Source organism: Sinocyclocheilus rhinocerous, unplaced genomic scaffold (genome assembly GCF_001515625.1).
Source record: "Sinocyclocheilus rhinocerous isolate Xijiao unplaced genomic scaffold, SAMN03320098_v1.1 scaffold514, whole genome shotgun sequence".
Lineage (NCBI taxonomy): Eukaryota > Metazoa > Chordata > Actinopteri > Cypriniformes > Cyprinidae > Sinocyclocheilus > Sinocyclocheilus rhinocerous.
In genome coordinates this window covers 184290-209268 of record NW_015658605.1, presented here as the reverse complement: position 1 = coordinate 209268, position 24979 = coordinate 184290, and the positions used below count along the sequence as shown (strand labels likewise).

The 24979-nt window shown below is 36.0% G+C and overlaps 1 protein-coding gene across 2 annotated transcripts in view; it reads left to right on the top strand.

Moving 5' to 3' along the window:
- The window catches only part of LOC107722748 (ankyrin-1-like), a 138628-nt gene that overhangs the window by 72592 nt on the left and 41057 nt on the right, over positions 1 to 24979 (top strand). For both annotated transcript variants that reach the window (XM_016531215.1, XM_016531214.1), the window contains exons 15-39: positions 1329 to 1526; positions 1633 to 1731; positions 3050 to 3148; positions 3257 to 3454; positions 4071 to 4169; positions 4276 to 4374; positions 4699 to 4797; positions 4882 to 4974; positions 5066 to 5138; positions 5273 to 5293; positions 7847 to 7943; positions 8189 to 8267; positions 10462 to 10577; positions 10679 to 10903; positions 10990 to 11144; positions 12526 to 12737; positions 14532 to 14736; positions 16100 to 16196; positions 16334 to 16562; positions 17017 to 17145; positions 17564 to 17683; positions 17799 to 17883; positions 18028 to 18102; positions 19669 to 19800; positions 21571 to 21732. In XM_016531215.1, coding sequence (XP_016386701.1) covers positions 1329 to 1526; positions 1633 to 1731; positions 3050 to 3148; positions 3257 to 3454; positions 4071 to 4169; positions 4276 to 4374; positions 4699 to 4797; positions 4882 to 4974; positions 5066 to 5138; positions 5273 to 5293; positions 7847 to 7943; positions 8189 to 8267; positions 10462 to 10577; positions 10679 to 10903; positions 10990 to 11144; positions 12526 to 12737; positions 14532 to 14736; positions 16100 to 16196; positions 16334 to 16562; positions 17017 to 17145; positions 17564 to 17683; positions 17799 to 17883; positions 18028 to 18102; positions 19669 to 19800; positions 21571 to 21732 — 3196 coding nt within the window. The remainder of the gene's footprint in view (positions 1 to 1328; positions 1527 to 1632; positions 1732 to 3049; positions 3149 to 3256; positions 3455 to 4070; positions 4170 to 4275; positions 4375 to 4698; positions 4798 to 4881; positions 4975 to 5065; positions 5139 to 5272; positions 5294 to 7846; positions 7944 to 8188; positions 8268 to 10461; positions 10578 to 10678; positions 10904 to 10989; positions 11145 to 12525; positions 12738 to 14531; positions 14737 to 16099; positions 16197 to 16333; positions 16563 to 17016; positions 17146 to 17563; positions 17684 to 17798; positions 17884 to 18027; positions 18103 to 19668; positions 19801 to 21570; positions 21733 to 24979) is intronic.

Genomic DNA, 24979 nt, shown 5'->3' with positions numbered 1-24979 from the left:
AGCTAATTTAGCTTTTGTTTATGGTGAAATTAAGTTGTAAAAAGCCAAACAAAAAACTGCTATATTGACTAGGGCTGCCCTCGACTTAGGGCTGCGCAATTAATCGAATTTCTAATCGCAATTACAATTATGGATGCCACAATTACGTAATCATTCAAAGCGGCAATTAATCGTTCAAAGTCCACTTATGTTATTCTGCACGCTTAAGATATGTTTTTTTCTTTCTACATGTTATCTTAAGGGCTTTTCCATTGTTTTGGTTTTAGTATAACATTATAATACCATTCATATTTTAACTTTTTTTTATCATTTAAAGAAGAAACCAATCCGATGTTTAGTTGACATTTGAGGCTTAATTTCTATAGAAAAGCACTAAAAGTTTTTCAGTTAAGTGTTTTCAGCTTGTTTATTTTCATATAAAAATACGGCATGCAGTTGCATCTAACAATGGTATAAACATCATTCAATGTAAATTGTTATAATCGTAATTAATAATCGCAATTACAATTTCAAGGGAATAATCGACAATTATGATTTTTGTCATAATCGTGCAGCCCTACCTCGACTAAAGATTTTTCTACTCTACTAGTAGTCGTTAATTTTTAGCAATTAGTTGACTAATCGCACGTTTATATTAATAAACCATATAATTCATGATAATGAGCCTCTAATTACCCATAGCCTCTCAGCGCACAAGCACAAGCATAAAACTTTCCACAGTGCTCCGGCAGAAGTAATGATTATAAATGTGTCAGGGAAAAAGCAGCAAGAAGAGTATAAGTATGATGCAAGGTTTTTATAATGATAAATACAGAGTTCTGGCATGAAACTCTAGATGGCGCAGTCCGATAGGTCTAACTCAATCTGAGGGGTTATTTTATGTATGTTATATTTGCAGCAGCAATATTTCTTACATGCTCACTGCAGCATGTTGTGGATGTATTGGCGGTAGCAAGTCTTGGTACTTGCTCTGCCGCAGCAGCATAGCAGATCTATTCCGCCAAGACCAAATACATTAACATTGTCATGTACATTACCATGCCAATCCCTCCGAGAGTTGTCATGACAGAAATCTTTTTATTTTGTGTGAATGTTTTTGTCATTGGGAAAATAAAACGTTTGATTATTATTATTAAATCACAATGTAATGTTTGAACCAACTTTGAAATAGAAATTTAGAAAAACAAATACATTTGTCTGTAAGAAGATTTGTAAGAAGATTTTTTTTTTTTAAGTTGGTCAAAAGTGTCATTTGTTTCAGTGCCGCTGTTATTTGTTAAAAAAGCATCACTTATGGAAAGCGTGATATCAACCTTCATCTCCATCAGGATGACCAGACGCCGCTACACTGTGCCGCCCGCATGGGCCACAACGAGATGGTGAAGCTGCTGTTGGAGCACAAGGCAAACCCTAACTCCACCACAACAGCAGGACACACTCCACTGCACATCTCTTCCCGCGAGGGACACACACAGACTGCCAGCACCCTACTGGACATGAACGCCCAGCTCACCAAAATGACCAAGGTACTGTGCGGCCCAAGACCAAGATCACCAGCCTGCTGTATTCAAATGGTTAACTGTATAAAACTCTCTCTTGAAACCTTAATGCTGTTTGATTGGTGCCATGCAGAAAGGCTTCACTCCTCTTCATGTAGCAGCCAAATACGGGAAGGTGGATGTAGCAGTGCTGCTTTTGGAGAGAGGAGCCAACCCAAATGCAGCAGGCAAAGTATGAATCAGCTGCACGCATGCATGTGTTTATAGAATGCTCTTCTGTTTGATGAGACCTTATGAGATAGCATTAGTGGCTGACCAAAATGGCTCGTGTGTCGACATACGTTTAAACAGACACAACCAAGTAATTGAAATGAAGTCAGCAACTATAATCTAATTACAGTTTAACATGTAACATATTACTATACTTACTTCAAAACTTTACGTCTATCCCTTGTCCATGGACGAGGCTGTTGGTTGATTTTGAAACCGTTGATCTTAAAATGTCCAAATGATCTAAGTACACTTTAGCATACTTTTAAAAGAGTACTTATTATGCAAATAATACTTAAGAGCGAAATGAATGTAGTTTTTAGACAATTAATTCAATGTTAATTGCAATGAAATGAAAATGTATTAAAGTTTACATTTATATTACATGCAGTTAGCTGAACTTTTGTTCAGCTGAGTGCTTTTTAAACCTCTTAAGTACATGTGCAATTTAGTAATTACTTCTATTGTGTTTGAAAGACGATTAAAGAGTACTGCTGATTGTACTGACAAACATTTATGGTAAACTAATACTATAATTTTTTTGTCGTCATTTTTGTTGAAACTAATATGTATTAAATATTACTATTATATTATTAATAGTATATTATTATATACTAAATATGTATTATTATGTATAAAATATGACTAAATATAATTATAAAATATAAAAATACAAATATAATATAAATAAATATAAATGTATTTATATTATATTTGTATAGAATGTATAATACATTTATATAAATAAAATATAAAAATACAAATACTAAAAATATTAGAAATATTAAATACTAGTATAGTATTAAATATTTGTAATTATACATTTGTAATAATGGAGTTGCAATTTAGTACATTTAAAATATATTAATGTAATATTAAATAATATACTACAGTTAAAATTGTTATCAATACTTTACATCTGCTTTAGTTTGTTAGTCAACACATCAAAATAAGTGTACTTCTTAAAGCACAACAAAAGATGATTAAAACTGACCTCAAAATTGCAAAGTGCACTTTTAAAAGTCTGTTTAAGTGGGTTAATAAACAGACATGAAAGTGTCTGTCTGTAAGTACTCTTTTTAAGTGGCCTTTTATTTCATTAATAATATATTACCTGCAAGTACAGTTTTAAAAATATACTTTTAGAATTTGAAGTGCACATGCAATACAATTAAACGCTTATGTTTTACAAGGGTAGTAGTATTGTTTTAGCATTCATATCTACTGCATTTTCATCTGTTATTACTGATGACAGTGAAGTAAGATGTCTTCTCCTCTAGGCTGGACTCACACCGTTGCATGTGGCCATCCATCATAACAATCTGGATGTGGTCAATCTTTTGCTCAGCAAAGGAGGCTCACCACACAGTGCCGCTCGGGTATGACACTATTTATCGCCTTGCTCAACACACTGAAAACACTCTCAGTCTCAATCATTATTTTGAACCACAAAGTGCATTAACCCATTGCTCTTTTTTTCTCCGCAGAACGGCTATGCTCCGCTCCACATTGCTTCCAAACAGAACCAGGTGGAGGCAGCGAGCAGTTTACTGCAGCATGGAGCTTCTGCCAATGCTGAGTCATTGCAAGGGGTCACACCGTTACACCTAGCCTCCCAGGAGGGCCAAGCAGACATGGTGCTGCTGCTTATCTCAAAGCAGGCCAATGTAAATCTGGGCAATAAGGTGAGATTACTGTACTTCAATTTTTGCATCCTTTTTCAAAGCAAAGTTTTCCCGCTTCCAGAAGCAGTTTCAGTGATGAAAAGAGCAAAAACAAATTGCTGCTATGTCCTTGAATACACCTCCCTACGATAGCTTAAAAAGAAAATGCCAGTTCATTTAAAAAATACATGAGAGAACATCTCACATCAGTATGCAGATATTACAATGATGTCATAGTAACACTTATACAAAAGTATACAACAGTAAGATTGTATTTGTTAACATTAGTTCATGCATTTGAAATGTTAATGTTAACTTGCACATACTGTATACTAATGCATTTCTTAACATTAATATCTTAAAGTAGTTAATGCATTATTTACCACAAACTAACAATAAACGAGATCAGCTTAGAGTTCATTTTTGTTAATATGAACTTTTGCATATATTAATACCTTAATAGCTTAATTTTTGCATTAGTTAAGTTGAACAAACATGAACACCTCTTTTCAAGCTGACCATGTTTACCTGTTTACATTGATCTCTCAACATTACACACACACACACACATTGTGAATAACATGCAATATCTTGCTTTATGTCCATATAATGACATGCATGTCTTGTCTGTCCTCAGAGTGGTCTGACTCCTCTTCACCTCGTGGCTCAGGAGGGGCATGTTGGCATTGCTGATATACTAGTGAAACATGGGGCGTCCGTCTACGCTGCCACACGGGTGAAAACTCACATCTCTCACAGTGCAATATGTTGCTTTTCTACATAATGATTCATATTATTATTGATAATGGTGATTATGATTGTCATTGTTGATTTCTCTTCAGATTGGTTACACTCCACTTCATGTGGCTTGTCATTACGGCAATATCAAGATGGTTAAATTCCTCTTACAGCAGCAGGCCAATGTAAACTGCAAGACCAGGGTAAATGAAATAATGGTTTTGCTTTGATCAGCTTTGTAAGTGGTTTCATTTTTCAAACTTTCATCTTTGTCTTAGATGTTCTTCCTTGGATTCCAATTCCTTAGAATAGGACTCAATTAGTTTGTGACTGTTAAGATCTGAAACTCTTGAGGAGACACATGTAAGGTTACTTTGTCTCAGAAGAAAAATGTGAGAAGCAAGAGTGTTGATTCGCTCTTCATTTCATCTGCTTGCAGTCTAAGAGAAACAGCTGCCATGTTAAAGAGTGATTTTTCTTTCATATGAGCTCTGACTTTGAATCTGTCCTCTTTTTGGGACTATTAGATGGGATATACACCGCTACATCAGGCTGCTCAGCAGGGCCATACGGACATTGTGACACTTCTCCTGAAACATGGCGCACAACCAAATGAAATTACGTCTGTAAGAGCCTGGCCTCTTTTAACTGATTGCCATCATTTTAAAATATGTCGGACGTTGACAAATGAACATTTCCGTCTCCTACAGAATGGCACATCAGCTCTTGCCATCGCAAAGCGCCTTGGATACATCTCAGTCATTGATGTGCTCAAACTGGTCACCGAAGAAACCGTTTCCATGGTGAGTTGCAGCTTGTCATACTATGACTATATAAACTAAATAAAGACTAAATGTAAGAAGTCATGTGTTGCAATAACCTTTTTCCTTTAAGACCACCACCGAAAAACATCGCATGAGTTTCCCAGAGACAGTTGATGAGATCTTGGATGTGTCTGAAGATGAAGGTAAATCCAGCTCTCTGCTTATGTCTGTTTTAGAGCTTTAGCGTAATTTCCATTTGGAAAAACAAGACATAGAATAAATTACTTTCTTTAAATGAGTGGGCATTTAAAGAGCATCCTGCTCTTGGTTTTTCTAGGAATTGCACAGCTAACGTTAGGTATGAATTTCCCTCTTTCTTCTTCGTGCGGTGGCCATCGTCGCTGACTTCATTACAAGCACACATGCACGCACACAAACACATTGTCATTCTCTGGTGCACTTTGAAATTATGATGGATGTGTCATTAGCATGTGTGCATTGATGTTAATGAGCCTGCTTTTATTCCTGAAGGTATCTAACTGTTCCATAGCACTTAACGCTCCCACTAACCTGCTACATCTCCTTTTTAGTTCTCTCAGTGAAACCGTTATCATGCACTATGGTATAAATGTAAACTTGCAAACTTGCATCATTGAAATTCCAGTGGGCCAGGAACAAAAAGTGGTGGTTCATGATCAATATTAGAAAAAAAAAATGTTTTGATATTATTTTACATTTTAAATATGTAGTGTCTTTGTTTTATTGTCCGGTAACTTTAGTTACTTGCATGATATGTTAAGACATACAGAGAATATCTTCAATTAAATGTGTTTTTCTGTCCCCACTGGTAAATCATTTGTACCCAATAGGTTGTGAGAAACTAATTTAACTACAGATATAGTCCCTTAAAGTGTTATCTTGTGCAGTTTTGTTTATGAAATAAATTTACAAGACCAAAACACTGATTAAGAACTTGTAAATATAACCTTACTATATAATATTTGTGCATTTGTTAATTTCTTCAGAATTGTGAATTGCAAAATCAGCGATGTACAAAGTATACAGAGAATATCTTCAATTAAATGTCTTTTTCTGTCCCCACTGGTAAATCATTGGTGCCTAATAGGTTGTGAGAAACTAATTTAACTACAGATATAGTCCCTTAAAGTGTTATCTTGTGCAGTTTTGTTTATGAAATGAATTTACAAGACCAAAACACTGATTAAGAACTTATAAATATAACCTTACTATATAATATTTGTGCATTTGTTAATTTCTTCAGAATTATTACTTGCAAAATCAGCGATGTACAAAGCGTCTCACCTTTTTTTAAGGGTGTGTTGTAGAATCAATGCATCATATAAAATCAGTATTTCAGCTCCTGGTGTGATTACAGATATTACAGGTGTGTTTACATAATGTCCTGAAGATGTTTCACATGCATCCAGACTCTCACAAGGATGTGCATCATATGGCTGCCTTGTGCAAATCCAATGCTGAAATTTAAGTTTAATCTTTCAGTATATATGGTATATTGAGTATATACATTTGCTATATATATATATATATATATATATATATATATATATATATCGTGCTGCTAAATACATAATCATATGTAAACTGTGCTTGTTTTCATAAAAAAGTGAAAAACTGGTGAAGCAGAAAATGACATTTTTTCATTTAATCAGCAAAAAAACAATAAGGTCAAGCAGGCTTCAATGGCAATTTAAAGTTAAATTTAAATTATTTCATATTGTACCTATATATATATATATATATATATACCGGTATATATATATATATGCATATATAGGTACAATATGAAATAATTTAAATTTAACTTTAAATTGCCATTGAAGCCTGCTTGACCTTATTGTTTTTTTGCTGATTAAATGAAAAAATGTCATTTTCTGCTTCACCAGTTTTTCACTTTTTTATGAAAACAAGCACAGTTTACATATGATTATGTATTTAGCAGCACGATATCAGTGGAGGCATTGTGTTTTGAAGGTCATCCGTGCCTCTGATTTGTAGTTAATTTAAAGGGGTCATATGATGTTGCTAACACACACACACACACAAAAGGTTTAATTTGCTTTGATATGTTTTGTTGCAGTATGTCCATCACAAATCTTTCCCTTTGCTTCATTCTCACTCACTTGCAATCAGTGTTGGGGAAGTTATTGCAAAAAGTAATTAGTTAATACATACTAATTACTTTTTCTACATTGCAGCAAAAGACATTCGAACAGTAATCACGTTACGTTGATTAATTTCTAAACAACCTTTACCAGATGGACTATCAAAAATATACCAAATTGTCCTTTCAGCTCTGTATTAGTAGTCAGATCAATTGCAACAGTGTAGCTCATGCATCGCTCACAAGTAGCTTACAGGCTTTTCAACCAATTGAAAGGAATCGTAATCACTTTGTTCAAAACAGCATTTATTGTTCAATGTTACATGAATCATTGTTCTTTAAAATTGTAAATGCAGTGCAAGTAATGACACAAAAGTAATTGTGATGGTGATTACTGAAAGTTATTATCTCACTTCATTACAGGAAATAGTAATCTGGTTACAGTACTGCATTACTTTCCCTTTTTAAAAAAGTACTGTGGCAGTACCATGGTACAGTGATGGTTATACCATTGTACTTTGGTATACCATGGTGCTGAATGATTACCATGGTGTTCACATAGTACTCAGGTACTTAAAAAGAACCTTGTTAGTACCATGGTACTTCTTTGTTACTGTCATAACATATTACACTCACTCAGCAGCTCTCAATCCATTGATATTCTTTCCATATTGTCCAGTCAGTATTCATTCAGTGTTCATATCCTCTTGACAGCATGTTTAACACCCTTCTTTTTTTTTTCTCTCTTCTCATCCCTCGTCGCGGCAGGCGAGGAGCTGCTGGGGAACGAGGGTGCCAGGTATTTGAAGATGGAGGACATAAAGGACCATGATGAGGATTTCCTTTCCCCCAAGAATGTTCTAGAGTACGAGGGAGAGTTGCAGTGATGATGATGAAGATGATTCAGATTGAACAAGACGAGACACGTGTATAATCAAGTAGAGGAGAGTTGGTGGAAGAAATGACCTAGGATGTTTTAAACTAGTTTGAATAGAAAAGAGTAGAGCCCAAACTGAGGAAAGGCCACTGAGATGAATTATGAGGGGAGCGGAGAACTGTCATTTACAGACTCCTTTGTGTCAGACTTATTTCTAACTTGTGTTTTTTTAGGAATCATTCCCCTGCTATTCCAAGGATCCCATGTGTGTCTCCTGAAACAGTCATGCTGAAAGAACACGAAATGGAGCAGGTAAATTTGATTGATTGATTGATTGATTGATTGATACAAGTACCCTGGTCGTATCATAGGTCTCACTTTATATTAAGTGTCTTTGACTCCTATATACTTACGTTTTAAAATTTCAAAAGTTTGGGGTCACAGATTTTTTTATATACTTTTATTCAGCAAGGACACATTAAATTGATCAAATGTGAGCCTGGAGCACAAAAGCAGTCTTAAGTCGCTGGGGTATATTTGTAGCAATAGCCAACAATACATTGTATGGGTCAAAATTATTGATTTTCTTTTATACCAAAAATCATTAGGATATTAAGTAAAGATCATGTTCCATTAAAATATTTTGTAAATGTCCTACTGTTAATATATTAAAACTTAATTTTTGATTAGTAATATACATTGCTAAGAACTTCATTTGAACAACTTTAAAGATGATTTTCTCAATATTTAGATTTTTTTGCACCCTCAGATTCCAGATTTTCAAATAGTTGTATATCGGTCAAATATTATCCTAACAAACCATACATCAATGGAAAGCTTATTTATTCAGCTTTCAGATGATGTATAAATCTCAATTTCGAAAAATTGGCACTTATGACTGGTTTTGTGCTCCAAGGTCACATATGTGACAGTAGAGAGATTTAAAATGTCACTGAAGATTTCTATTTTGAATAAATGCTGTTCTATTCATCAAAAAATCCTGAAAAAAAATGCAGCACGGTTTCCACAAAAATATGAAGCAGCAGCGGTTTTCAGCATTGATAATAATCAGAAATGTTTCTTGAGCAGCAAATCAGCATATTAGAATGATTTCTGAAGATCATGTGACACTGAAGACTGGAGGAATGATGCAGAAAATTCACATATATTCACATAGAAAACAGCTATTTTAAATTGTAATACTTCACAATATTACTGTTTTTACTGTATGTATCTTTGATTACATAAATGCAGCCTTGATGAGCAGAAGAGACTTCTTTCAAAAACATTTACAAATCTTAACGACCCCAAAACTTTTGAACGGGTAGTGTATGTTGTATATATTTATTTATTGTACATAGTAGACACCTAAAATAATATGACTCCATATCATAACATTCTTTGAAGTACCTTGGATTGCCATATACAACCCCAATTCCAGAACAGTTGGGATGTTTTGTGAAATGCAATAAAATCAATTGTTAATTCTCTTTCACTTTTATGTAATTGACAAAAGCACAAAGAAAAGATTTCCAACGTTTTCACTGACCAACTGTCTCTTATTGAAAATGTATGACCAGTCATGAAAAGGAGAATCAGCTGATTTCTGAGCAGCTGAAGTCTTGTCTCAAGCGAGATTGGACGGAAATTTTGCTTGCAAAACTTGAACAATTAGTATCCTCAATTCTCAAACAATTAAACACTGTAATTAAAAGGACAGCTGATGTGACACAGTGGTAAACATGACTCTGTCCCAACTTTTTTGGAGTGTGTTGCAGCCATCAAAATCAAAATTTGTTCATATTTACTAAATAAAATTAAGTTGGCCAGTGAAAAACATTGGATTTTTTTCTTTGTACTTTAGTCAAATAAAGGTTAAAGAGAATGAACGAATCACATATTCTTGATTTTATGGCATTTCACAAAATGTCCCAACTTTTGTGGAATTGGGGTTGTAATACCATACCTATACGATTTATTATTATTATTATTATTATTATTATTATTACTTGTACCATGGTAGTGTAGTCTGTAGATATACAATGGGATTACTATCTGAAAGTCTTATTGTACCATATTGCCGCCAAAACACTTTTTAAGGGCTATTAACCATATGCAGATTTTATATATATTTTTACTATTGTCTAATTTTTATTATTGTTTTTGTCATTTTTTGAAAAAGGCTTTAATAACTATAAAACCAAATGCTTATAAGTGTAATAATAGACTACAGGTGTTTATAACAATGTTGTATTTTTGTGGATGTACACTTTATCACTACATATTAATCTATGTCAATTAAATTAAATTACAATTAAATATTAAAAAAATGATAAAAAAAAAAAAAAAAATTCACACAAAAGAATTACACAAATGAAAATTCAAATCAAATCAGATCAGATTACTTAAAATAACTCCGTAAGGTAAGAACTGCACATGTTCACTTTGTACAGTGTATATGTGTATATTTTTGTTTGTGTTAGTATCTACTTTTCTACATATACAGCAGCACACCCCACTTCCTCTGCCCAAGGAGTACGATGAGGATTCGCTGATCCCCAGCAGTCCGGCCACAGAGACGTCAGACAATGTCAGTCCGGTAGCGAGCCCCATCCACACCGGGTGAGTTTTCTGCCTCTACCTGAAATATTGTGCACATTCTGGCTTGAAATTGAAATATCATGAATGAATTGTGCATGGTCTTTGTGCTCATGGTTCTGCAGTTTCCTTGTGAGCTTCATGGTGGATGCTCGTGGCGGCTCGATGAGAGGCAGCAGACATAACGGCCTGCGTGTCATCATTCCTCCTCGCACCTGTGCCGCTCCAACACGCATCACCTGCCGCCTGGTGAAGCCGCAGAAACTTGCCACACCACCTCCTCTGGTGGAGGGTGAGGGTCTTGCCAGCCGTATCATCTCTCTTGGTCCAGCTGGCATGCAGTTCTTAGGGTGAGGAAACCAGTTTTGCTAGAAAACCAGAATACGTTTTGACGAACTGAAATCGCAGACTGACCCGGCTCACATTACTCCTGAAGGCCTGTGATTGTGGAGATTCCCCATTTCGCGGCACTCGGTCGGGGAGATCGTGAGCTCGTGGTCTTGAGAAGTGAGAACGGATCGGTCTGGAAGGAACATCGCAATCGTTATGGTGACGAGGTCCTGGAGACCATCCTCAATGGCATGGATGAAGGTGTGTACTAATTCTTGCTGTATTGGCAAATTACAGTATAAGGAGCATTTGCGGTTAAATTATAGAATAAGCTTCTTATCTATTATAGATTTTGAAGTAGGTCCTGTTTCAAAAGAAAGAAAAAGATTCTAATTTTTCTCCCTGATGAGTCTCTTTACTGTAAAAACACAAGTAATGTGAATCAGCATGCCTGGGTAATAAAATAAAATCTGAATAAATTCAATTCAATTACATGCAGGATAATTCTAATGATGTACTATATATAAATAACAATTATTAATTACTCAGAATAATAAAATGCTATTTAATCAGGATTAAAAATAGTACGGTAAAACATTCCCCGGTTTCAGAGACAATGCTTAAGCCTAGACTAAAATGCATGTCTGAGCTGTTTTAACTGAAAGAAACTTGCTCTGACATATCTTAAAATATCTCAGTGCCATTGTTTTGTCTCAAGATACACACCAGTAATATTTTTTTCTCATCCTAACCCTAACCATCCAGTTAATACATGTAGGCCCGGTTTCACAAACGGGGCTTAGCTTAAGCCAGGACTAGGCCGTAGTTAAATTAAGATATTTAAGCAACTTTTGCAAAAATGCCATGAACTCTAATCCTAACCCAACCATATACGTACATGTAGTTAATTAATATTACTCCGTACTTAAATGTAAAATTACACCGTAACAAGGACACGGTAAAATAAAGTGTAACCAATAAAAATTATATAATTTATATTACAAGAATGAGAATTTGGCGGGGGTTAAAATTTCTGTATGTAAAATATAATATATTTGTTTTCTTTTGATCTCTCAGACATGTTCTTAAAGCAATAGTTCACCCAAAAAATTAAAATTTGCTAAAAATGTCCTCACCCTCAGGCTATCCAAGAAATAGATTAGATGTTTCTTCATCAGATTTGGAGAAATGTAGCATTGCATCAGTGTCTCAGCAATGGATGCTCTGCAGTGAATGGGTGCCGTCAGAATGAGAGTCCAAACAGCTGATAAAAACATCACAATAATCCACAAGAAATCCACACCACTCCAGTCCATCAGTTAATGTCTTGAGAAGACAAAAATGCGTGTTTGTAAGAAACAAATCCATTATGACTCTCATTCTGACGGCACCCATTCACTGCAGAGGATCCACTGCTGAGCAAGTGATGCAATGCTACATTTCTCCAAATCTGATGAAGAAACAAACTCATCTACATCTTGGATGGCCTGAGGATGAGCACATTTTCAGCACATTTTCAATTTTTTGTCAACTATTCCTTTAACAGGCTTTGTAATGTCTATAAATGTACAGTATTTCTGATGTCTGTGTAGCCGGTCAACTGTGATAATTTTGTCTTTTCTCTGTTGGCTGTGCACTTTAGATCTTGAAAGTCAGGAGGAACTTGGGAAGAAAAGGATCAGGCGCATCATCTCGACCGACTTCCCGCTCTACTTTGCGGTGGTGTCCCGCATCCAGCAGGAGAACGATCTGATTGGCCCAGAAGGGGGTTTTCTCGCCAGTAAGCTGGTGCCCATGGTCCAGGCCAGTTTTCCTGAGACAGCCGTCACCAAGCGTGTCCGTCTCGGACTGCAGGTGAGATGGGAGAATGATGAGGAGGAAGAAGTGATGGAAAATGGAGGAAGCTTATCTCCTGCATATTACCATAATGTATCTGACAGCTTTTAGATTTTTTTGTCATTGTTTTCCTGTTTGGTCATGAGACACCAAACATGACGAAACATCTCATCTTTCATCACTCAAAATGAATTCTATTTGCGATCAGCAATTTTAACATTGTTCCTTTGGAATGTGAATGAATGTGATTTTGTAAGTTGAGTTTGATGATGGTAAAAATGAATGATGAAGTCTGATATAGTATGGCATGGTATGGGATCTTTCTACTTCCTGCTTAGATAACACATAGGTTATTTCTACAGATGAACATATACAGACACGTTTACAGTGCTATAAAAAGTAGGGCATAAAAACATAGCAAAAGTTGAGAATAGATGAAAGTTTTGTCTGAATGTATCAAGGTAATGGCAGGTTTTGATTGATGGAATTGTAAGTTGAAGAGGTTAAAATGCATGAAAGGAAGCTGAAGCTCAATAAAATTAAAGAGTTGGATGATGAACATTTTCTGTACTATTACAAATATCTGAAGCACCTTATAAAAGCAACTTTCATTAGATAAAGCATCTTAATGAGTTACTGTACTACCTTTAGAATTTTTTTATTAGATTTTTTAAAAACTTTATCAGATACACAAAATCTTTTTTTTTTTTTATGTCAAAACCTAGAACTTAGAATGAAATGATTGTGCAGGACTCAACGCATGTGTTTATTTCTGTTTTCTTGCTCATACCAAAGCTGTTTTTTTACTTGTTTTTAACCCATCGTTTGTTTAATCATTTGTCATTTGTTATATTATATATTCTTCTGTTTTGCTTCATTTTTGCTTTTTTTTCTTTGTGAAAAGTGACCTAATAATCTAATCATCTAAATGTATTGACAAACTTGATCAGTTCTCATTGTGCTGAATTATAAATAATTCATTTACAAATCTGTGTTGTTTAAAAACACTGGACATCAGGAAGTCAGTTATTGTAAGGTGGCATAAAATGAAATCGATTTTAATAGTTCATATATTTTGCCGCAATAACACACAGAAGTATCTTTCAGATTTCTTTGAGATGCTTCTCATTATTCTTGGAAGATTTGTCGCAGGTTTCTCAGCAACAAATGCTTAGTACTTAAACAGATTTACAAATGTACATTTTATTTATAATTCTTTAAAATATGACAGCTGGCCAAGGATTTGAATGCTTTAAATGTGATGTAGTCAAATAAACATTTAGGAATCAGCAATATAGCACACCTGACTCAAGATTTCATATTGTAATTCCTTGTAAACAAATAACACAATGATTATAATGAATTACACACTCAAAGATCTTTAAAAGCTTTACAACGATACAGGGTCATTTTGTTGTGTCTGTGTCTTTAGTTTCTACTGCAAGTGAATTAATTTTGCACCAGCTTTGGTTCAATAATGTTTGTGACTCTTTTTTCCATTAATAAATAAGACTGATTGACAAGCTAAATTTGGTGTCTTGAATTACATTGTGCAATAATTAGAAAATGGAAATATATCGAGAGCTTTTCTGTCTATTCTTTTCCCTGATTTCTCTCATGAAAATCCGAACTAAATCATTCTGTCATGCATTCATATGTGAATGCACCATTGCTCACACTACCAAATCTATTTCTTCTGACTCTCATCCCATCTTCTTCTCTTTCACCTTTGCTCTTCCCCACCTCTGTCTTTTACTTTGCGTTCTACCCTTCTGTTACGGTCTCTTCTCCCGCTCCATCCTCGGCACTCAGGCCCAGCCAGTCCCTGATGAGCTGCTGGCTAAACTTCTGGGGAACCAAGCCACGTTTGGCCCTGTGGTGACAGTAGAGCCTCGTCGGCGCAAGTTTCACCGTCCCATCGGCCTGAGGATCCCACTGCCTCCCTCCTGGATGGAGAGTCCGCGGGACGCAGGCGAGGGCGACACCACCAGCCTCCGCCTGCTCTGCAGCGTCATCGGTAAAAATCAGCCAAACAGTTTTACGCTGCAAAAAGTCTTTTTCTGCATCATTATTTCCAGGTGAAAATATCTAATCAATCTAAATGATCATTTAAACGAGATAAATTTGCTCGAAGCATACTTAAAGTTTAGTTTTCTTATCTTATTTGAAAATATTTCTTTCTCCTTTCAGATTTATGTAATTGCAAATAAGTGTTATTGTTAACTAAAACAATTGGAATAAAGCTGAAATAAAAGAAAATAGAAAACTTGAAATGAAAACTAGAAACTAACCGAACGTTTAAGTACTAAAAATACTGAAACTGAAATACAAATAAAGCTAAATATAAATATTTTTAAAACATATATGAAAATGACAAAAACACATAACTAAATTACTTAAATTAAAATGAAAAGTAAAAATACAGAAATAAAATTTAATTCAACATTAATAAATGCTATAATAGGTCACGGTACTTGCTCTGCCGCAGCAGCAGCGTAGCAGATCTATTCCGCCAAGACCAAATACATTAACATTGTCATGTACATTACCATATGCCAATCCCTCCGAGAGTTGTCATGACAGAAATAATGTTAATGTTGCAAATGCATTACAATTTTGCTTCTCAGTTACCTAATTTTAAGGGTGTTTAGAGGTTTTTAACTGGAAAAGACAAAAATACTGACTGTAAATGGATTTATATTATTTTATTTATTTTTAGCATAATGAAACAAATGTAAAAAAGGTAATCACAAATATATGTTCAGGAAATAGGAACTAATGTAAAGGTGATGTAGTGTCATTTTTAATGTTAAAATGCTTTCTCTTATCCCAGTTTAATGTGCACAACTACTGTAAGGAAGCCATTCATAGTTGGACTAGTAAATAATGAGGCTTTGGCGTTTAAAATGATCATTTTTAGAGATGAATGACAGCTCAAATCATAAGGCTTCTTGAAGAGAGTGTGCTGTTACTTTTCTAAACAATCAGGCAAGATTTTTGTCTAGAAGATATTAAAATTAGCGAAAAATCTACTTAGGAGGTAGCAGAGCCATTTCTAAAAACTAGAATATGATAGAAACGTCTTTAGAAAATGTTGAAAAAAGAAAAAAAAATTGTCAAAATATTTTTGCAATTCCATTTGGTTTTGGCCGCTAGTGTCATAGAAATTGCGCTGCTCAACAAACGTGCAAGAGTGAATCAATGCAAGGATTAGGTTTCTAAGGTTAAAAAAAATATTAATTTATCATCATTTTAAAACTGAATTACCCAGAATGATCAAATAGGGCTCCTAAGCAAGGCTCCTTTAAGGGTTTATTTAATAAAATAAAGACATGTTTATGGAATATTTATTTTCAACCGCACTTCTCCACATTTCATAGGTGGCACGGCTCCTGCCCAGTGGGAAGATATAACTGGTACCACCAAACTCCTATATGCCAATGATTGTGCCAATTTCACCACTAATGTCTCTGCCCGGTAAGTACCATAACCTCTACATCACGTTAGTTTATTTCAGAAGTTGAAATATGGGTTTCGTCTTCACAACAGTGTTTTATTATTCAACCTTGTTCATATTAAAAATCTGACTCAAAATCGGTTTTGCTCTCCCACAGTTTCTGGCTGACAGACTGTCCTCGGACCGCAGAGGCCGTGTCCTTTGCCAACCTCCTGTACCGCGAGCTATCAGCCGTGCCGTACATGGCCAAGTTTGTAGTTTTTGCAAAGATGAATGAAGCACGAGAGGGTCGACTCCGCTGTTATTGCATGACTGACGACAAAATTGACAAAACCCTGGAGCAGCACGAGAACTTCAGTGAAGTGGCTCGCAGCAGAGACATTGAGGTCATATGATATAGTGTGTTACATACTTCATATAGACAGTACATAATAATGCATCAATTGTGTCTTTGTCCATGTGATTACAGCAACTGGCATTATTTCTACAATAAAGTATCATTTGCATTTAAACCTTAAACAGCATCTCAAAAAACAGGGAAAGAAGTGCCATTAAAGTCGGTTTGAAATAGAAATGAACTCTCCATAATCCACCACAAACTTGCATTTGAGGTCTGGCTACTTTCTGGAATAAAACACCCACATTTCACAATCCAATCAAACTCAAACAAACAATTTTTAATCTCTTTGAATATTCTTAAATATGTGACATTACAGAAGTAAATGTGTTGCTAATGATGTTTCATGTTGACTTTGCTATTATCAAATGTGATTGATAAATGTTACATTTAGGCTGCATCTGCTGTAAGCCTAAATCTACTGGCTGCCGTTTGTTCTGTAGGTCATGGAGGGAATGCCGCTGTATTTGGAGTGTTCAGGAAACTTGGTTCCCATTAGGAAGGCGGCCCAGCAGCCCCGCTGTTTCAACTTCCAAGCCTTCAGAGACAACAGACTGCCTGTGTCTGTCAAGGTAAAGTCATCACAGCCAGTTTTTACCTTTTACAGTAACTTTACATGTTTCCTTGTTATTTCCTCCAAATTAGATTCTTTCAGCCATTGTGAACTAGGTCATAAAAATGTAGGTTTAGATCATTTGTATTGGTTATTACGTGAGTGTTTCAGTGGTTAAAAGAATAGGTCAAATTTGCAGATAATTTACTCACCCTCAAGATGAGTTTGTTTCTTCATCAGATTTGGAGAAATGTAGCATTGCATCACTTGCTCACCAATGGATCCTCTGCAGTGAATGGGTGCCGAAAAAAAATCATGACTATATTGCCAGAAAGAAGGCACTGCATGATGCATAGTTTTCTTTGCCATTTAATATTAATGAGCATCACCGTATCATCACATGTTGTTGGTATATCCACCTCTTTCTATTTCCCCAGGTGAGGGACAGCAGTAAAGATCCCTCTGGCTTCTTGTCTTTCTTGCGCAAATCAACCAAATACGAAGATAGTCAGCATGTGTTGTGCAACCTCAACGTTACCATGCCGCCATGCATTAAGGTAATGCGGCAAATGTTGATAATCATTGTTCTCACATTTCCTACACAAACAGATGCTCACATAAAGAGTTAAATCCACAAGTGTTCTCTAACAGTGTGTTTATTTCTTTATATAGATTATAGGAAGTGATGAGCGAAGGAGAACTCTGACTCCTTTGGCTCTGAGGGAAAGATACAGTGCTCTAAATGAACCAGCCATGGGTAAGATTGCTCCCACACTGACATCTCCTGCATGTTAAGCCCCCAAATCTCATTCAACCTTTGCCTGACCCTGCTTTGAATAAGATGTGAGCTGCAGCATCAGATTGCTGAACTCTTGAGCCAATGATGGTCTGGTTTCTGCAGCATCACTGAGCGCCATGGAAAGGACGGAGTTAAAGATGGCTTTAATAGCTGAACAGCTAGGCCTGAGCTGGGCTGGTGAGTGTGTGGGTTTGGATGCACTTCTTTCGCTTACCAAGCATAATGCTTAACTGCTCATGTCTTGTCAAGGCATATCTGGATCTTATTTCTCTGCCACATACGTACAGAATACAAAATGTTTTGACAAGTCATTTACTTTAAGGTCCAAATTTACCAAAGCTCAAGAACATTTCACATTGTCTAGCATGTGCAGATGAGAATAAATATTGACCTTTGGCTTAATTCTTTGGCTTTACAAAAGATCATTTTGCACAAGCTAAACCTTTTCATGCTAGGGACTTCATATGGGGGCCCATTCATGCAATGTAATAATCAATTGATGAATTAATTGACAAATCAATAATCAATTGAAAACAGTTATTGGTTCTAATTATTGTATTAAAGCGGATGAATTGATTATTTAAAGACTTGCTGAATTCAATGTCATTATTAACTGAAAACTTATACACAGGAATATACAGATTTAAACAGATTGTTTTGAATAATAATAGCAAAAAAGAAGAATAAGGTCAAATATGTGTGTGTGTGTGTATACAGTGGGTATAGAAAAGAATCACCCCCTTTAAAATAATCACATTTTGTTGCTTTGCAGCCTGAAATGAAGATGAACACAGTTTTTGTTTTATCCAGTTGTAAAAAAATAAAAAAATAATAAAAATAAAATAAAAATCCGGAATCACTGAGTTGGAAAAAGGATCACCCCCCCAAATTGAACTGAACTTGAGCAGTTCTGCAAAGAAGAGTGGGCAAATATTGCAAAGTCTAAGCAAAGTTAGTAGAGACAAATCCCAACAAACTAAAGGCTGTAACTAAAGCAAAAGGTGGTTCAACAAAATATCAGTGATTCTGTTTTTTTGTATTTTTTTATTATTATTATAATTTTGTCTGACATGTTGATGTTATATCTTTCACTTGGATGTTATAAGTAGTAAAATACAATACAGCTGGATAATACAGCTGGATAAAACAAAAACTTTGTCCGTCTTCATTTCAGGCTGCAAAGCAACAAAATGTGATTCTTTTCTATACCCACTTTATAGTCAGTTTAGTTGTACAAAAGGTGGCAATGATGTGAGAATTTGAAAGAGGCATGTCAGATCATGTCATATATTTTCATATCATATATGCAAATAAATGCACATTAATCTTATTTCACTGCAATTCCATTGCCTGCAGTTTTTGTCAATACTCCCTCTCCTGTCTACACATAATTTACATATGCAAATTTGAACATGTTTTTAAACTTTCATATTTTTCAAGAAAAGTGGCTAGGGATGCACTGGTGCAACACTAGAGCATAAAGACAGCACTACAGCATAAATCGATGAAGAAAAAATTAAAATAAATATGCAGTGCTTTCAAAATTGTTGCTTTATGTATTTGTGTATCAACCAATTTATACAATTTATATTTGTTTGATTATTGACTTGTCAATTTATTAGTACAATAATGTTTTTGAGTGGCACAAAATTAGCACTTATACTTCAGTAAATTATGATTTAGTCTGAAATGAGTCACTTAATAGTGAAGAAACATAATGTATCATATCTAATTCCTGTGCAGAGTTGGGACGTGAACTGCAGTTTAATGTAGATGAAATAAATAAGATCCGTGTGGAGAATCCCAACTCCCTTTTAGAGCAGAGCTCAACACTGCTCAACCTGTGGGCCGCTCGAGAGGGGAAGAGAGCCAAAAGTGAGTGCCATAGTGTCCATTCACTATGATCCTAAGAATACCTAAATTATTTGCGAGCAAATATAATCTTATTAATCTGTCTCATGTGACGTAACTGTATGAACATGCCGCCATATTTGTTGCATGCCTTTAACTTGCAGTGCTGCAGGATTCAAAAAAGGTATCAAAACTTTTGTCTTGCTGCGCTTCAGGCCTTCCCCGTATCATGCAGTCTTTTCCCTCTCACCACCCCTCTATCTTCCCACCTTCCACGGCTTCCCACGTCCCCAATTCTGAACCCCTTTTAAATCTGATGTAGAAATAACCATTATTGAAATAAGAGGGTTTCATGTTACCTTAAGGCTGCGCCCCATTCGTCGACTCTATTTTGATTGGGATGTTACATCCGTTGACTGTTTTTGCTGAAATCTCAGTGATTAGCTTGTAATTAATCCTAGTTACGATCATAAGTTCATGCACAGCTTCAGTGAGAAAATTATATACATTCAATAAACACGGGATGTTCTATCTTCTATCTAAAAAAAATATTTTATCATATTTATGAATGTAGGAGAACCCCAGAAAAATGCTTGGCTACACAATCACCATGGAGAACAATCTGCTTTTGTGATCTGTGTTTTTCTGAGGAAAAGGATCTGTGGCTGAGATCTGAGCAGGACAATGGTTTGTCAGTTCTCTATCCGTCAAGTCATTTCCATACAGACTACTCTATGGGAGTTGTGTCATTGCACGACTGCACTTGAAGATCTTTAAGCATGCCTTTAGGCAGTGAGAATTGCCCGCTTCCGTATAAAGCTGGCCAGCAGCCCAATTCTCATTCAGAATTTCTCTCTTCAGGACTGTCTCTTCAAGCTCATTTTAGCTACCAGAAAGTTGTGATGTTTGTGAACTACTTCCATTTCGGTCCATTACTTCAGTCGCGGCTAGCCAACAAGTTATTGGAAAGTTGCATGAAACAAAAATTGTTTTGAGTAGGTGCCTCAGCCACTTCAGCTTGCCACAGCACTGTGCTCTAGCTAGAATAAAAAATGAGTGCCACTGCACACAAAGCATGCTGCACAACACGGCCTTGCCCAAATGCTTGTGGCAATCATATTGAGAGGAAGGACTTGCACCAGGTGTGGACTTCTTGCTTCCGACAGGAACAGTGGGTCACTGTCCCTGGAACTTCCTTAACAGTGCACAATAAGGGCTGCATCTGAAATCGCATACTTCCTTACTATATAGTAGGTGAAAAACAGCACATGACAAAATAAATATGTCAGAATTCACAGAAGGCATAAAAGAGTAGGCAAAAAGTACCTAGATGACCTACTACTTCCAGCATGATTCTGAAGTGTGCAAACGATAGACACTTTACTATCCCATGAAGCCCCAGGCTATCCCATCAAATGACGTGAAACAACAAAACGCTGGTAGGTCATGTGACAATGGTGACTGTAGTACGTCCAGATTACATTCATACTACACACATTCATACAATATATAACAGACTCTTTTTGCGGTTTGCAAAGTAATTACTTATTCAAAAAAGTACCTTCTCAAGAGGGTATGTGATTTCGGAGGGAGTCTTTGTATTTCTCCCTAATCAAACACACTTGATTCAGGTCATCAGATCATTAGTAGAGACTCCAAGACCTGAAATGTAATAGTGTCTTGAAATCCTTTGGTTTTGTCAGTGGTGTGTCTCTGTCCTCATCCTTTATGTCCAACTACCCTGTCTTCCCCTTCTCCATTTCTCCACCATCTGTGTGTCTCTCACCACTGTAGTGGACAGCCTGTACATGGCCCTCAAGAGCATTGACCGTATGGACATTGTGAACATGTTGGAGGGCCAGGGACCACCAACAGGTCAGCAGGGGGGCTGGGAGCAAGATGCTTCCAGGTCTAGGCATCATGAGAGAGACCATCTATCTCCTGGCATCACAAATGGTAAGTGAGAGACACCGCTTTGTGACATTCTACATTTTTCTCACTTGTCCCACATAATCCTTCTTTCCAAAATCTGGCATTTCCTCTCATCCAGCTGATATCTGCTGCTGTATCTTCTGCTCAAACCCTTGTCCCCCTATATTTTGGCCATGAACCTAACATTTCCTTTTCCAATTCTGCTGTAACCAGGACCAGAACTGAAGACACCCCTCCAGAACTATGCTATGTTGCTATTCTTTGTAGCCTGTCCAAATGTTTTGACTATTTTGCAGGGAAATGTTTTAAAATACCTCAAAGGTCCTTTGTTCCCATTGAAATTGGGAAATATTTGAGATTAAAGGAGATGCGCTTGTGTGTTTGAATGAACAAACCACTATTGACAGATTCTAAGTTACTTATTCAGTTAAATGTATATTACAGGGTAAAATAAGACTTAAGCTCTAACTGTATCCGTGGCTTGCAGTTTACCGATGCTGCCTGTCCAATTTTAACTTCAAATTTAAGTGACATGACCACTTTTGCTTGATATCCACTAAAAAAGTCCAGGAAGAGACATGATGTAATCATATAAAATCTCCTTTATTCACTTACAGTCAGGCACAGCAGCCTTTGGGTTACCCGTTTCCGAATTCCATGTTTTCAACACATTTTAGCTAGAGATTGTTATCTTCACCTGGAAGACGGTCTCTGCTGTAACTAGCCATAAAACATTGTTTACATTTAAAAATAGCTCCACCCATCAGAATTATTCTGGTTATCATATCAAGAAAAGTAGTCCCACCTCACAATGACAATTTGGACAACTTTAGAGCTTAAATAACATTTTCAACAGCATGCAACAGATCTTGTCAATGCAGCTTAAGTTGTATTTAACCCCAGTTATATAGTCTGTCACATTTCTGTGCATTGGCTACCTGATATGTGATGAAATTTGGTTCCTTTTTACCACTATCAAAGGTAACCTAATTAATTCCAGATATCAGTTCATTTAGCATGCTTCCTGTGTTTCTGTGGTAACATTTAGTACATATTTTACTTGTGCAGAGAGATGCACTTTTTTATGATTGAAAGCCTTAAGGCTAGTGTGAAACGTGTTAGTTCTACAGATGCGAAGGGTAAAGTCCGGTGCAAAATATACATTCATATCACCTTGAAGGGACATTAAAAGGGTCCTGACATAACTTTTTATTGTATTATTTTCCCAGAGGTTTACTTATAATGTATAATGTAAATATCATGCATACAGTAGTCATATTTTAGTAATACATTTAAAGGTGCTGTTATTGTGCTTCTTTTCTTTCAAGACTTTAGTGTAAACCCCCACTGTCATGACTGGGTAACAACCCTTTGCACAGGAAATAAGTATCAATACCCCTGCCATAGATTATAGCATACAAATCTGAAACTGCATGGAATGCCAAACCTGACAAAATAAAAAATAAATAAATAAATACATAAATAACCATACAAATAAATGTAAAAAAGCATAAATAAATAAATAAATAAACATACAAAGAAAAGTAAAAAAAAAAAAAGCTAAAATAATATTTATACTTTTATTTCCTTATTTATGTATATTTTTATTTTTTTCACATTTTTTTTCTTTTATTTATTTATACATTTATTTATTTCAACATTTATGTATTTATTTACGTATTTATTTCTATATTTATTTATTTCCACATTTATACATTTCTTTGTATGTGAGGGCGTGTTTTACCTCAGGAATAGCAACACCTTGTGGTGCCCAAACGAAATACAAGAAGTGTAGCCTACATGGCGTGCCTGTGATAGTGGGATGACTTACTTAGATGGGCAATATGGCCAAAATCTTATATCACGGGTTAAATCATTTAATATCACCCTATTTGTATGTAGCCTATCCTACGGAACCCCTAAAGGGACATGTTGGTGGGAACAATACGGGGTGGGAGGAAAAAATATTTTTCAAAGCTTTTTTTGTTCTCTCGCAAAGATAATTGCGTTTGCTCGCAAAACCAGTTGAGACTTTAAGCTACAGTTCTATGGGGGAGAAATAAATAACCAATAACAGTACAGCCTTGACGTCATTGAATTTCAGTCGGAGTTGTGCGTCACTCAATCGCCGTTTATGGATACCATAGGAATGAATGAGAATGCCGTAAGCTGTATCTCACCTGTCGCAAAAAAAGTCAGTGACTTCTCTTATAAAACGGCATTTTTTTTCCCGGTGTAAACTCTAAAAATAGTCCAATCCAAAAGTATTGCTTAGTGTAAAACATGTTGGAGATTAGCTGATAGGCTGTCGATTTATTAAATGATAAGCTGTTTCCTCTAAAAAGCTGTTTATTCAGCGTAGTGAAGCCTCTCCTCCATTGACATCCATTCAGAAAAACGGCCTCTGGTCTCCTTTCCCACATACTGGCAAACTGTAAGTGTTAGCATTAGCCATTACGCTTTTTTGGCTAAAGGTTGCAGGCTTGCCTTCTAGTGGCTTTGATTCCACTCTCCTTCAGAGCGTCATCAAGCTTCGCCTTAGTTGTTGTTTTGAAAATGCGACCTCTAGCAGCGAAAGCGTACACATTGTGTATATATTTTATATTTATATATAATTTATTAAAAATGTATACTATGTACAGGCAAGCAATGTGCTAATTCTTTAAGCCACGTTAAGAGTTTTCATTATAATGTTTATTTTTTTCTAGGGGGGAGAAAACATGTGAAACTTTGCACGTTCCGTTCACATTCTGGGCTCATCTGCTTTCCTGTGCATAATATGTTTTATTAAAGGGGTCATATGATGCAATTTCATTTTTTCCTTTCTCCTTGGAGTGTTACAAGCTCTTGGTGCATAAAGAAGATCTGTAAAGTTGCAAAGACTAAAGTCTCAAATCCAAAGAGATATTCTTTATAAAAGTTAAGAGTCAGCCACACCTACCTAAAACGGCTCGTTCTAACACGCCCCCACATATCTACCTCACTATGTGGGAAGATTTGCATAACGCCGCCCAAATGTTCACACAAAGAAAGAAGGCGTAACTTTGATTCTCGCTGTAGTATTGTTGCTGCCACCATGTCGTGAAGGTTGTGAAGACACTGTGTGTTTTGTTGCGAAAGCGAAAATACTTTGTTTGGCCTTCCAAAAGAGGAAGATATCCGCTTCGTCATGCCTAGAGCTCATCTGTGCTGGTCGCTGAGGAAATACATCAACTGCACGCTGTGGATCGCCGGATCGGCTTTCACCATGGACAAAGCGGAGTCCAGCCCG